The 14,649-nt window shown below is 36.6% G+C and overlaps 1 protein-coding gene across 1 annotated transcript in view; it reads right to left on the bottom strand.

The window, feature by feature from the left end:
• Positions 1-14,649, bottom strand: part of LOC138175781 (ethanolamine kinase 1) — a 76,869-nt gene that overhangs the window by 40,838 nt on the left and 21,382 nt on the right. Inside the window, exon 2 of the mRNA XM_069106263.1 lies at positions 5,680-5,939. Coding sequence (XP_068962364.1) covers positions 5,680-5,939 — 260 coding nt within the window. The remainder of the gene's footprint in view (positions 1-5,679; positions 5,940-14,649) is intronic.

The following is a 14,649-nucleotide window of genomic DNA, read 5'->3' as shown; positions in this document are numbered from 1 at the left end:
AATATCATAAAAATGAACAATTTTAAAAGACTTAAAGAACTCTGATAACACAAAAACCAACTATAATTCCAGAGGATACACAATGAAGAATACTAACCACTATGAGAGAATACAGTAAGGGACTAATATGCAAAGTGAGACACACTTTTGGACATAGCCAATATAGAAATTTGTTTGGCTAGACTATGCATATTTATTACAAGGCTGTTTCTCTGCCTCCATACTCCCTACCCCTACTTTTCTGTGGAGGAGAAAAACTAAATGTCTAGTCACTGAAAAAAAAGAACATAAGAAATGCCATACCAAAATATCCATTAAATCACAGAGGAAAAGGTCAAGATATCTTGCTTGTACTTAGTGATTGAAGCAAACTATAATCTGCAACTGTGGTTGAGATTAGGTAGCTCTCTGGAGGAAACTTTTCCAATAACTCATCCTACAATATTATTTATTTGCAGACAACTGTTTTTAAAAAGAGGTTTTCTTACATTTTGCTCACAGAAGCAACATGTACAAGGATAAACAAAGTAAATGGGGAGAGGGAAATTAAGAACTATGGAAAGCAGAAAAGATCTTTGGTAGGGAATATTTGAATTGTTCCTTGGCTTAAGTTAAAAATTCAAAGAAGCAAGGGGCGGCTAGGTGGCGCAATGAGTAAAGCACCAGCCTGGAATCAGGAGGACCAAAGTTTGGTTCTGGCCTCAGACACTTAACACACACACACACAAACAACTAGCCGTGTAACCTTGGTCAAGTTACTTAATCCCAATTGCCCTCCAAAAGGCAAAAAAAAATTTTTTTCAAAGAAGCAGGATTAAAGGAAAGTGCCTTTCAAATATTAGGGGGAAGCTTATTCAAAGGCAGAGAAATGAGAGTGGGAAAGTTGTACAGAAAAAACAGAAAAGAGGCATTTGTCTGAATAGAGTATTTGTAGGCAACAAAAAGAGCTACTAAAGCTTCTTTACATAGTCTATTTTAAGAATATCAATTTGGCAGCTGAATAGAGGACAGATTGCAGAAGAGAGACTGAGGGGCAGGGAAACCAATTAGAAAGCTACTGCAATGGTCCAGATAACAGATGATGAGTCACAGAAGAGTGGTGGTCATATGAAAAAAGGGGACACATATATGTGAGAGATATCAAAGTACAACAAATAAAACTTGGAAACTGACTGGATATGTGGGGCAAGGGAGAGTTAGGAGACAAATTACTTCAAGATTATAAACCTGAGTATATATGGTAGAAGGATGAGATAAAGGGGGCAAGGGAGATGCTGTGATATAGCAATAACTGGTAATACTAGGCAATTTTGAAAAACTTAGGAAAGTCTTTTTAGCAAGACTTGAAAGACTGCTCAACACAATTCCAGGGGACTCAGGATGAAATATGCTTTCTCCTTCCCAATATAGTTGATAGAGTCAGAATGCAAAAAGAGGTTTTGTTTTTTTTGAAAGAAGAGGGGAACATAGCTTATGTGTGAATTTGTTTTGCTTAATGATATATACATGTATAGATACAAATATATTGCTTTCTCAATCGGGGATGTGGGAAGTAGAAGAGAGAATTCAGAGCTGAAAATAAAACTGAATTTTAAAATACAAATGAGTGTTCTTTGGATATGATGAATGAGAGGCCTATGCAAACATCTAGGTGGAGATGCCCAGAAGGCAACTGGTGACGCAGGACTGAAATTCAGGAGAAGAGGTAGGTCCAGTAGATCGAAGAGTCATTTGCAGAGAGATAATAACTGAACCCATAGAAAATGATGTATTTACCAAGGAATAAAGGAAAGAGAAAGAACAGGCCAAGGGATAGAGTACCACGGTATTTCAACGTAAAGGAAAAGAAACACAGATGACAATACAGCAAAAAGGACCGAAAAATAACAGCGATATGGATAAAAAGAGAACCAAGCTAAGAGCAGATCCGTGAAACCCCAGAGGAGAGACTGTCCATGAGGAGCAGGTTGTTAACCACCAACAAAAGGCCACAGGCTTTGGCCATTATTCAATTGCTGGTAACCTTCGAGAGAGAGAAATTGTTTTTCGAGAGAGGGATTGTATGGGATTGAGAAATGAATGTGAGAATAGTAAGAGGAAGGAATGAGAGTTTTTTCTTAATAATTAAGGTGAAGGTTGGTTGGGGAGGGAGAGACCTCAAACCTCACCTGGGCCTATTAGTCCAGTCCATGGGCACAATGCAAGGCTAACTGTTAAGGGTCCTCCCTAAGTGTATTTAAGCAGTCATGGATACCATACTGCTTCTTTTCTATTTCTCAGAATTGCTAGTCAAGGTACCAACCCTCACCACCTTCCCCAGTAGGGACCTGTATGAATTACAAAAGTGTCAGTGTGCCTGACTCATTGGTGAGTTTTCACATCCCGCTTCATATTCCCCTTCTGTCCTAGCCTCACAAGAGATAGATATCTTCAAGGAGGTTACACTAGGCAAAGGGTTGTTTGACTCTTCATGACTCCATGGACACATCAGGCCCTTCTTTCCTCCACTATCTCCTGAAGTCGGTCCAAGCTCATGTTCACTGCTTCCATGACACTATCTCATCCTCTGCCATCCCCTTCTCCTTTTGCCTTCAATCTTTCCCAACATCAGGGTCTTTTCCAGTAAATCGTGTCTTCTCATTACGTGGCAATTCAGCTTCAGTATTTGTCCTTCCAATGAGTTGTCTGTATTAACTGATCATTCTATAGTTGGTCAGGCTATGAAACTTTTAAGTGTTCACAGTTAAAAATAGGTGGATTGAATAGTATGGTTAGAATGAACAATACATTTTAAGAGGTAGGGGGCTTAGGTAAACCTAGCTTTAACATGCCCCTTTAACTTAGCATTGGCATTTGGAGAAAAGTGTTGACCATAAGGAAGTATCTTCTAGACCAGGGCTTCTTAAATGTTTTTTACTCAAGACCCCTTCAGTGCTTCTTAAACTGTGGGTCTCGACCCCACATGTATCATGACCCAATCTATAATGCTCAACAACTTTGTTTACAATGCAATGATATGCCTTCAATAACCTGTTTTTAAAAAATTAAAAAAAGACTCAGCAGGCTTTTTTCCTTGTTTTTGATGGCTTGGAGGCCACCGTCCTCTTCATAGCTAAGATTCTGCTTCCATCCTTTTCCCATTCTGACAGTCATTTATCTAAAAATAACCAAACCTCAACTGAGACATTGTAAAAATGAAAAGTTTCCCCATTTTTAGACACGTCACTCCAATAAAGCTGGGCGAAAAAAAGGTACTACGAGCATGTCATCACTTAGCTTTAACAGTTGTTTTTGTTTGCAAAAGTGCATTAACTTGTATTTGTCTTTAATGAAATTCATCTGTCTAATTAAAATTCCATTAATTCAGAATTCATGAAAACCAAGGTAGTAAAGTTTCCCTCTGCACCATGAAATATGGTTTCAGAAGGCTTTCAATCTATTTGAGAAACCATTTTCCAGAAAAGTAGTAGGAATCGTTTTGTGAAATGTTAACTGTCAAGGACTCATTCATTCTTTAAAATAGGTAAAGTATGACTGCTTGTACAGATTCATAGTAAGAGGCAGAAGGGGAAAATATTCAAGTCCTATCCTTTTTTTTAAAGATGCGAAGCATGGAACTTGTTGAGATCCAAATGATTCGTCCAAGTTCATACTGTGGGGCAAATTAAGATTTAGAACCTAGGTCACCTAGTCTCCTAAAATCCATTGCTCATTCTAACCATACTTTCTTTTCTTTCTTTCTTTCTTTTTTTTTTGCTTTTTGGATGAGGGAAGGCAGGGCAACTGTGGTTAAGTGATTTGCCCAAGGTCACATGGCTAATAAGTGTGTCAAGTGTCTGAGTCCAGATTTGAACTCAGGTCCTTCTGATTCTAGGGCCAGTGCTCTATTCAGTGCACTACCTTGCCACCCCAACCATACCTTTCAATCTACTTTAACTGTAAAAACATAAAAGTTTCATAGTCTGACCAAGTAGCTAGAGTGATCAATTACTAATGCACAGTCCATGTATTACAGTCAAATCCATACAATATGAAGGGATGCAGGGAAAAAATTCCCTAGTATATTAGGTGGACACTCTCTTAAGAGCAGTTATGTGAGGAACAGGCAACAGTAAAAGGAAATTAGATCATAGCTCAAAGTACAGTATAAATTAAAGGCATATAACTACATTTCCTTTTAATCTATAACTCACTTCCTTTAATTCATGACATGCTGAATCTAAGATAATAAAATTCAATAGAAAAAAAATGTGTAGTCTTACATAGGTTAAAAAAAAACAACTTCATAAATATAAGATGGATAAGGAATGGTTGGCATTTTATCTGACAAAGATTGTGGGAAAGGAGTAAGTAATGAACAGTCAAGTTCAATGAGCCAGGAGCATGTTATAGCAAACAAAAAAATCTAATGTGATCTTAGGCTGCCTTGAGAGGCAGAGTTTCTAGGCCAGCAAGACTGTGCTAACAGACTATGTTCAGAATATTGCATTCAGTTCTGGGTTCCAGTTTAGGAAAGATAATTAGCTGGGGAGTGCTGAGGAGGACAACTGAGATGGTGGTCTCAAGTTCCTGTCAAATGAGGATCAGCCGGGAAGATTTTTACCCTAGAAAAAATGACCCAGAAAGACAGGACAACTGTCTTTAAATACGTAAAAAGCTGTCATGTGTAAAGAGGAAGCAGGTTTGTTATGATTGGCTCCCAAAAAGCAAAAACAGGAACAATGGAAATAAGTTACAGAGGCAAATTTAGGTTTGATGTCAGAACTTTGTAACACCTAGAACTGTCCAAAAGTGGAACTGGTTGCCTCAGGAGGTAGTAGCTTTTCTCTCATTGGAGGTTTTCAAGCAGAAGTTGGATGACCATTTGTCAGGTAGGTTACACAGCAGGAATTCCTTTGGGAGCACAGGTTATACTGGATGGCAATGAGGTCCTTTCCAGCTCTAAGTCTATGGTTCAAGTATAAGACCATGTATCAACTGAACAATAGCTAAACTAAATGTGATACACATGAATAGATATAAAGGAATATTAGTATCATAAGAAATGATGAAAGTGAAGAATTCAGAGGCATGGAAAGGCTTAGATGGACTGATGCACAGTGAAGTAAACAGAATGAGGAAAATAACATACACCATGCCTGTTAACAGTATAAAAGGAAAGAACAAAAAGAAAATGAACACTATGTAACTGTGATGAGAAGTTTGCCCAGGAAAAAAGATAAGAAAATGCACCTTCCTCCCTTCTTTGCAAAGGTGAAGTTTAGGGGCCTACAGGTATGAACACTGAATATATTGTCAGACTCGAGTTTCTATGTTAAGTTTTGCTAAACTGCTTTCCTTCATTCTTTTATTATTTACTGAAAGGATTTCAGTGGGGAGGAGGGGACAAGGATACACACACACATATATATATGTATATTCAGAAATTTATGTAATATGTAAATATATCAATAAAAAGTTATTTAGAATTCTATTTAGCCCAAAAGTGCTAAGAATAATGTCAAGTTAAATTAACCCAAAGAAGGGAAAATATTTGGCATTTATATATCATGCTATGAAATATTCTTGCCAAGAATTCTGTGACAATCTTCTGAAACCAAAATCTTAAATTAAAAAAAAATAGTCTAGTTGGGAAAAAATACTTCCTTAGTCATTTAACTATTTAACAAAAAAGCATACCTGAATATAGCTGGATTACAAACATGCTTTGGATCCAATGCTTCTCCCTGTATGAACTCGTAGCACAGCCCATTATTGAATGTACAGTAGAGTTGTGGTGCACAGCCATGAGCCTGCAGCACTCGAAAACTCTTCACTTCTTCATCTCGGTCAACTAACAATTCTGTTTTATTGCCATAAATTCTCACCAGTACCACATCCTCCATTGTGTTGCCCACGTAACAGCCAATGAGTTTATTTGTGATCCCATCTGTAAAAAGCTGCAAGGTAAGACAAAATTAGTATTATTATTTTTAATACACATACCATTAAGGGTAGGATGGAGGCTACAAATGAAAAATGCAAAGAAATTAACACAAATTTGAAGGGAAAAATTAATTTTAAAATATTCTCAATCCAGTAGAAGAAAAACACTTTTTTTTTTATGAGCAATTGGGGTTAAGTAATTTGCTCAAGGTTACACGGCCAGTTATCTCTGGGTGTGGTGCTAAGTGTCGGAGCCCAGATTCGATCCCCAGGTCATCCTGACACTGCAGCCGGTGTTCTTACTCGCTGAGCCACCTAGCTGCCCCTGAAGAAAAACACTTTAAAGAATATAGCTTTAGGGCTATACTCTGTCACCTGGTACAAACTCATTTTTGAGATGAAGAAACAGGCCCAAAGAGGAGAAGCACCATACCTAAGGGCACACAAGCTAGAGTGCAAAGCCGTAATTTGAATCCAGGTCTTCTGACTCCAAATTCAGTTCATTTCCATTTCACCATACTATTTTATTTGGGGATAATTTTGTCTACCATATTTAAAGTATTAGCGTCTATATTTAAATAAAAGAAAGGTTTAAAGTTTATCAAGAATTTATCTCTGCCTTATAAATTCCCTCACTTTCTTCCTGCAGCTCAAGCACCATCTTCTACATGAAACCTCTCCTAATTCTACCATCTGTTAGTACCCTCCCTCCAAACTACCTTTTATATAGTTATTCATTTTATATTTATATACGTACTCCTCTCCCTCTCATTAGAATATAAATTTGCAAATGAGAATTACTTCATTATTGCACTTATATCCCAAATGCATATATCTGTGCACATAAATGGTGCTTAATAAATAATTACTGATTGATTGACTGAAGAGAGTTACGAGAATGTGTAGATATATATGATGTGGAGCTAACAATTATCAGCTACAAAGTACTGATGACTAATAATGCTGTCTGAAAGAATATGACTGAAAGAAATATTATACACATATATTTCTTTTGATCATATTTTTTCATATATGTGGGTGTGTGCATGGGTGTATCTTTTGTTATAGCAACAGTAAAAAATATAACAACCAGGGGCAGTCAGGTAGCATAGCAAGTAAGAGCACTAGCTCCAGTGTCAGGATAACCTGGGGATCGAATCCCGGGCTCAGACACTTAGCACCCACCCAGAAACACCTGGCCGTGTAACCTTGAGCAAGTTACTTAACCCGAATTGCTTAGGGGCAGCCAGGTGGCTCAGCGAGTAAGAGCTCCAGTGTCAGGATGACCTGGGGATCAAATCTGGGCTCAGATACTTAGCACCACACCCAGAAGTAACTGGCCATGTAACTTTGAGCAAGTTACTTAACTCCGATTGCTTTAAAAAATATATATATATAACAACCTTTATAATATAAGGGTATTATATACACACAGCAGGTGTTTCAAGTGTTAGTGCAGTTTTAAGTTACTAAATATTAAAACTGCACTAAGATTTTTGGGACACCCTTTACATACATGTACACATTTGTACAAATTTACCATTAACAGATTAAATATACAGTAACTTACATTGTTTACTGAGGAAATTTCTATAGGTTTAGTAAGGAAAACAGATCTGATCTTCCTATCCTCCACCTCACCACAATGAAATAAAAGGCAGAATGTGGAAACTTTGCCCATAAACAAAGTGAAATACTGACAATGTTCCATGACTTTGTCTTTCCATAAAATGTTTCAACAATTTGTGCCCCCATCAAAATAGGTAAATAAATTCTGCAGCTAATATATGTAAGCAAAATTACTTTAAAACACTATTAAAATAAAATGTTTTGTGGCGGCATTTATAGTACTTTATCTAATGGGGCCAGATTCAAGACTATTGAAAGAACTAATTCCCAGGAAACATATATGCATATATATGCATGTATATCTCAAAGCAAAAGTCACTTCAAAACAAATTAGTTTACAACATTTCTGATCAGACAAAATGCTTTCTTGTCAGTAAAAACTACTTAAATAAATTCAAGGACAAATGTCAACAGTATTCTTCTATCATAAGTAAGTTAATTTTTCACTCTAAGTAATAAGTCCCTAGTTTTAAGCAATAAGAAATACAATATAGGAGGCAGCTAGCTGGTGCAGTGAATAGAGCTCCGACCCTGGAGTCAGGAGGACCTAAGTTCAAATCCAGCCTCAGACACTTAACACAAAGAAATATTGATCGTGTGACCTTGGGCAAGTCACTTAACCCCAACTGTCCTACCTTACCCCCTCCAAAAATGCAACAACAACAAATAAATTAATAAAAGAAATACAATATAAAGCCATTCTTCCAATCAGAACTAACTTAAAGTTAATTCTGTGTGAACATTATTAAAGTCTGTTAAACTTTAATCCTCAGAATCCCTGAGTTAATGAATTTAGTTATTCAGGACCTTAATCTTCTAACAACTTGTTTAAAAATTAACAACTTTAAAAATATAAGGTCAATAATTTACTGGTTTTTAACATTTTTATGTTAGGCCATCAGCAGGTAAAGAAAATACAGATAAAAATCCAAAAGATTCCAAGCTAAGGAGGTTAACATAATTTTCCCCCTCAAAAATGTGCTTGATCAAAGTGCCAATGAAAAATTAATAACTAAATGGAATTAAAAACCAAAAAGTAAATGAATGGATGTATGGAAAAACATTTATTAAAGTACCTACTGTGTAACCAAGGACTGTATTAATTGCAGGGAATACAAATACAAAAGCATGGTAGTACCTGTTCTCAAGGAGTTTACTAAATTTTAATAGGGCAACAACACTAGCAGGGGAGTTAGGGAATAGTTTTAGGAAGTCACTGGGATAGCTGACTGACATGTACTGACTTGATTCAGATTGCAGAACCAAAAAGGGGGAGGGGGGTAGCAGGAGGGCAGGAGCATCAATATCAGTAGGGTGGATAAGCAAGAAGGTAGCCAGGCTGTGACCACCTAAATCAAATATTCCAATACAATTGGTTTCTTTATATTCCCACGTATTTTATTTTATACATTTAAAAACATTACTCGAGAAGCATCCAAAAGGCTTCACACCAGACTGTCAAAGGGGTACATGATAATACTTTCACTCATCAAGCCCAAACATCAGCAGAGGTTTGAAATCAACTTTACAAGCAAGAGAAAAACATGAAAGAAAATTAAAGTGTTTTCAGCTATTGTCCCTTAAACTCAAACCACTAGTTTTTTTTGTAAGTCCCCATCTTTAGTAGTTAGTCTACAAGGGGCTCATTGTTAGATCCCCCCACTTAGGATGAATAAAACCACCTTATTGAATAAAACCACCCATAAACTTTGCATTTTATTTTCCCACAGGTTATACTTATACTGGAAAAAAAACTATTTCATGTAAAAAAATCCTGCTTTAGTGAAAATTCCCACGGCAGTGACAGAAGACAACTCTGACAGTGGTTTTTAAAAATTTACAAACTTTGGGTACAAGAATCACACTGAACTAAAATATCTCAGGTCATAAAACTGTGATGTAAGTTAACATCCCGTGATTTAAAAAATATTGAGTACATTTTTAAAATTTATATGTTTAACAACCCATTATTTAGTTTTCTATATTCTGAGGTTATTTGCAATATCATTACAATCCTCTAAGACATTCCTGGTGGTCTGTGATTCTTAGACATGGGAATCAATAAACTTGCACATAACTATTTGTTCACTCAATTCAACATTTACTGAGTATCCCAGGCAAAAGAAGCAGAGGATTCAAAGTCATACTCTGAATCTAGGTGGCACAGTAGAAACTGTGACCCAGCAAAGTGAAATAGCTTTTCTAAAGGCAAAGTTAGTGACAGGTCTGTGAACAGGCTTAAGGCCCAATGCAGTACACTTTCTACTATACCTCTTTGGATTCTCCTAAATGTATGTAAGAAACAATGGGTTATATATCAAAATGGGCCAAAATAATACAGAAACTTTATTGAAAGGTTGGACTTAAATCGAGCTTTAAGTATGAAAATTTGGAGAGGCTGAGATAAAGGAAAAGCCAATTCCCACCAATAAGAAAAAAAGCATACTAATCTGAGGAAAGGATAAAGGTGTTCCAGATATAGGAAGGAAACTGTCTTGAAAAAAGCAAAAGTTCATAATGGAGAACAATGGAAGATGAAAGTAATTCAAGGGGAATTTAATTCCAAGATGAATTCTGAAGAGTATGAATTTATTTGCATAAGCAATTTAAATTTGGTAGTCAACCTAACTTTTCTGATTTGCTTCAATAGGGTCCTCTATCGACAATCATAGGGGTGGGGGCAGGATCCTACAAATGTGAAAAACCACAAATAACTCTAGACCCCACCCTAAACTTTTACTTTTAATGATTCTGATAATAATAATTATTATTATTATTAATTCAGCATTTAACCGAAGGAAGTTTATTTAACAACTAGATGAAAAGCATAATGAGCAACGGTACAGCACTGGTTCAAGCAGGTACAGCTTTTCTCCCCTCTGGATTTAAACTCGGTGGTTCATCTGGTCAGAGGGAGTGTTGATTTACTGAGCTGTGGGAAGTCCATCTAATCTGAGGAGGCCCCACTTCTCATGTACTGGCCTTAGTAGCCATGAAGCTAAGTCAATATTTCAAACCTCAGTCCCTGTAGCAATTAAGTCTTTTTTTTTTCTTTCAAAAAAATTTTTTGTTATTATTATTTATTTTTAGTTTTCAACATTCATTTCCACAAGATTGAGTTCCAAATTTTTTCCCCATCTCTCCCCTATCCCGCCAACCCAAGATGGTAAGCATACTAATTATCCCTTCCCCTAGCCTGCCCTCTCTTCTATTCCCCCACTCCTCCCCTTACCCCCTTAACACTCACTTTCTCCTAAGGCAAGATGAATTTCTATACCCCATCGCCTGTATATCTTATTTCTCAGTTGCAAGGAAAACAATTTTTTTTAACATTTGCTTTTAAAACTTTTAAGTTCCAGATTCTCTCCCTTCTTCCCTCTTCCCCCTCCCCCTCCACTAAGACAAGCAATTCAATATGTTATACATGTGTAGTTACACAAAACATTTCCATAGTAGTTATATTGTGAAAGACTAACTATATTTCCCTCCATCCTATCCTGTCCCCAATTTATTCTATTTTCTCCTTTGATCCTGTCCCTTTTCAAGTGTTTGCTTCTAACTATCCCCTCCCCCAACCTTCCCTCTCTTCTATCATCCACCCCTCTTATGGTCTTCCCCCCCATTTTCACATAGGGTAAGATACCCAATTGAGTGTGTATATTATTCCCTCCTCAGCCAAATCCAGTGACAGTAAGGTTGACTCATTCCTTTTTACCTCCCTGCTCTTCCCCTCCACTTCAACTGCTTTCTCTTGCCTCTTTTATATGAGATAATTTACCTATTCTATCTCCTTTTCTATCTTGCAATATATTCCTCTCAATTTTTTATACATCATCTCTTCATATTCAACTCAACCTCTGCCCTCTGTACATATATATACATACATATATATGCAGTTATACATACATATACACATATCCATACATATATATGTATACACATACGTGTGTACATATTCCCTTCAAGTATCCCTAATACTGAGAAGTCTCATAAGTTACAAATATCATCTTTCCATGTAGGAATATAAACAGTTCAACTTTAATAAATTCCTTATGATTTCTCTTTCCTGGTTAGCTTTTCATGTTTCTCTTTGATTCTTGTATTTCAAAGTCAAATTTTCTGTTCAGCTCTAGTCTTTTCATCAAGAATGCTTAAAAGTCCTCTATTTCATTGAATATCCATATTTTCCCCAAGTATTACACTCAGTTTTGCTGGGTAGATGATTCTTGGTTTTAATCCTCTGACCTCTGGAATATCATATTCCAAGGCTTCCAATTCCTTAATGCAGAAGCTGATAAATCTTATGTTATCCTGATTGTGTTTCTACAATATTCGAATTGTTTCTTCCTGACTGTAATATTTTTCTCCTTGACCTGGGAACTCTGGAATTTGGCTATAATATTTCTAGGAGTTTTCTTTTTGGGATCTTTTTCAAGAGATGATTGGTGGACTCTTTCAATTTCTATTTTACCCTCTAAATATTGGGGCAGTTTTCCTTCATAATTTCTTAAAAGATGATGTCTAGGCTTTTTTCTTTATCATGGCTTTGAGGTAGTCCAATAATTTTAAAATTCTCTCTCCCGGATCTATTTTCCAGGTCAGTTGATTTTCTGATGAGATATTTCACACTGTCTTCTATTTTTTCATTCTTTTGGATCTGTTCTATAATACCTCATATTTATTTCTTATAAAGTCATTAGCTTCCATTTGCTTCTATCTAATTATGAAGGAATTATTTTCTAAAGTGAGCTTTTGGACCATCTTTTCCATCTGGCTAATCTGCTTTTTAAGGCATTCTTCTCTTCACGGGCTTTTTTGGGTCTCTTCTGCCTCTTGATTTAGCTGATTTTTTAAGGGGTTATTTTCTTCAGTATTTTTGGGGGTCTCCTTTAGCAAGATATTGACTCATTTTTTCATGATTTTCTTGTATCACTCTCATTTCTCTTTCCAATTTTTCCTCTACTTCTCTTACTTGATTTTCAAAAGCCTTTTTGAGTTCCTCTATGGCCTGAGACTAATTCTTATTTTTCTTGGAGGCTTTTGATGCAGGAGTTTTGATTTTGTTGTCTTCTTCTGGTCCTGTGTTTTGATCTTCTTTGTCACCAAAGAAAAATTCTATAGTCTATAATTTTTTTCCCCTCTGTTTGCAACTTTCCCAACCAATTACTTGACTTTGCCAAAGTAGGACTCTGCTTCCAGAGTGTCAATTGCTTTGTCCTAAATTTCTGGGGTTTACGTAGCTGTTATCAAGAGTTATTTCTGGGCACCTGTGAATTTTCAGTTCTTCTAAGGTGATATGATCAAAGGATAAGTGTTTACTTGTCCCACTGTTTGTTCTCTAGTCTGCTGAGTGACCCACAGGCACTCTTTTCTGCCTCAGAACTGTGAAGAGCATTCCCTCTCCACAGCTGCCACAAGCTCTGCCACCCCAGTGTTCCTTCCAGGACCACCACCCAAGACTGAGCCTCAGATCCAAACAGGGCAAAGCAAGAACAATTGTCCTCTTATCAGCCACTTCATCCCCCCACCATCTGTGGGCCTAGAACTCCAGAAGCAGCCGCTGCTGCTGCTGCCGCCACCACCACCACACCTCTGCTGCCCTGGTGCTGGACTGCTCTTCTCTCACCCAGGTCCAATAGTTTCCCCACTGACCTTTCATTGTGGGTTAAGAAGTCTGGAACTCACCACAGCTGCCAGTGATTCAATCCCCTGAGGCCTGCTCCACCTGATCTGTGCCAGTGTGGCCCTCACAGGACTATGCTCCATTCTCAGCCCTGTGCATTACACCCTTCCTGTTGGCCTGTCAGGCTGTCTTCAGCTGGAGATATGTTTCACTCTGTCGTTTTGTGGGTTATGTAGCTCTAAAATTTGTTTAGAGTCATTTTTGACATGTATTTGGAGGGGTCTGAGGGCTCTTTTCATAACTATTTAACACAAAAAACAAGTAAAACAACAAACCTGCACCTATAAGAGAAGCTGCAGTTTTTATGCATGAGAAATTCATATCTTGCACACTATGCAGTCTTTGCCACAAGTGCTTCACAGAAATCCTTCTACAAAAAAGCATAAGATGCACAGATCACAGTGACTGAGTTGGAATGGTAGAGAGAAAAAAAGGAGTTCTCAAAGAATGAGTAGTCAGTAGTCCTGACTTTAGTGCATTTTATTTATGACTTAGTACTTTTTTTTGTTTTCTATACATATACAATGTCTGTGATTTTCAAAGTACACTGCAATCTCAAAAAATTCCCATTTAATTATCAATAGCCAATCCATGAATAGCCAATAGGAATGTGAAACCTGTGAATATTGAGGATAACTATATTTACCTTTCGAAAGGTAGAAATGATGAGAGGAATTGGTCTGAAAATTTCAAGATTTTTCCCCACAAAAGAGATAAAATAGCACCTTAGGAAGAACAAAGTGCAGGTAAACATAGAAATTCCATTCTGCCCCCAAAGAGTAATGTCAAATGGTCACTTGCCAAAAAAGAATTCATAAAAGATCTTTTAAAAGACTTAAAAAATCAAATGATAGAGATGAAGGAAAAAAACTAAAAAAAAAAATTAGAATCCAAGAAAAACAAGAAGATTATGAAAGGAAAGTCATCCAGATTAGAAAAGGAGATCCAGAATCTTAAGAAAATGACACCTTGAAAATTAGAATTGGGAGAGAGAAATCATAAGAGATCAAGAAATAATTAAACAAAATATCAAAGAAAAAATAGAAGAGAAAGTGAAACATAAGAAAAACAAAAGATCTGGAGAATACATCAAGAAGAGAAAACAAAAATAATCAGACTAACTGAAAGCTATGATCAAAAAAAGAATCTTGATAAAATACAAGAAATAATTAAAGAAAATTGCCCTGAAGCATAAGAACAAGGGTATAAAGTAAAAATAGAAAAAAATTCATAGATCACCACTTAAAAGAGATGCTATGAGGAAAACTCATAGGAATATTGTAGTCAAATTCCGAAATCCCCAACTCAAGAATAAAATATTAAAAGCAACAAGAATTAAAACAATTTAAATATGACGGTGCCACAATTTGAATCACATAAGACCTAGCACAGGAGACCTCAGGTCTTGGAAC

This window comes from Petaurus breviceps, unplaced genomic scaffold (genome assembly GCF_028583685.1).
Source record: "Petaurus breviceps papuanus isolate PSGF00001 unplaced genomic scaffold, PetGlider_PUasm1.0 79, whole genome shotgun sequence".
NCBI lineage: Eukaryota > Metazoa > Chordata > Mammalia > Diprotodontia > Petauridae > Petaurus > Petaurus breviceps.
The sequence above is the reverse complement of the archived record's forward strand: the minus strand, read 5'-3'. Positions and strand labels throughout refer to the sequence as shown.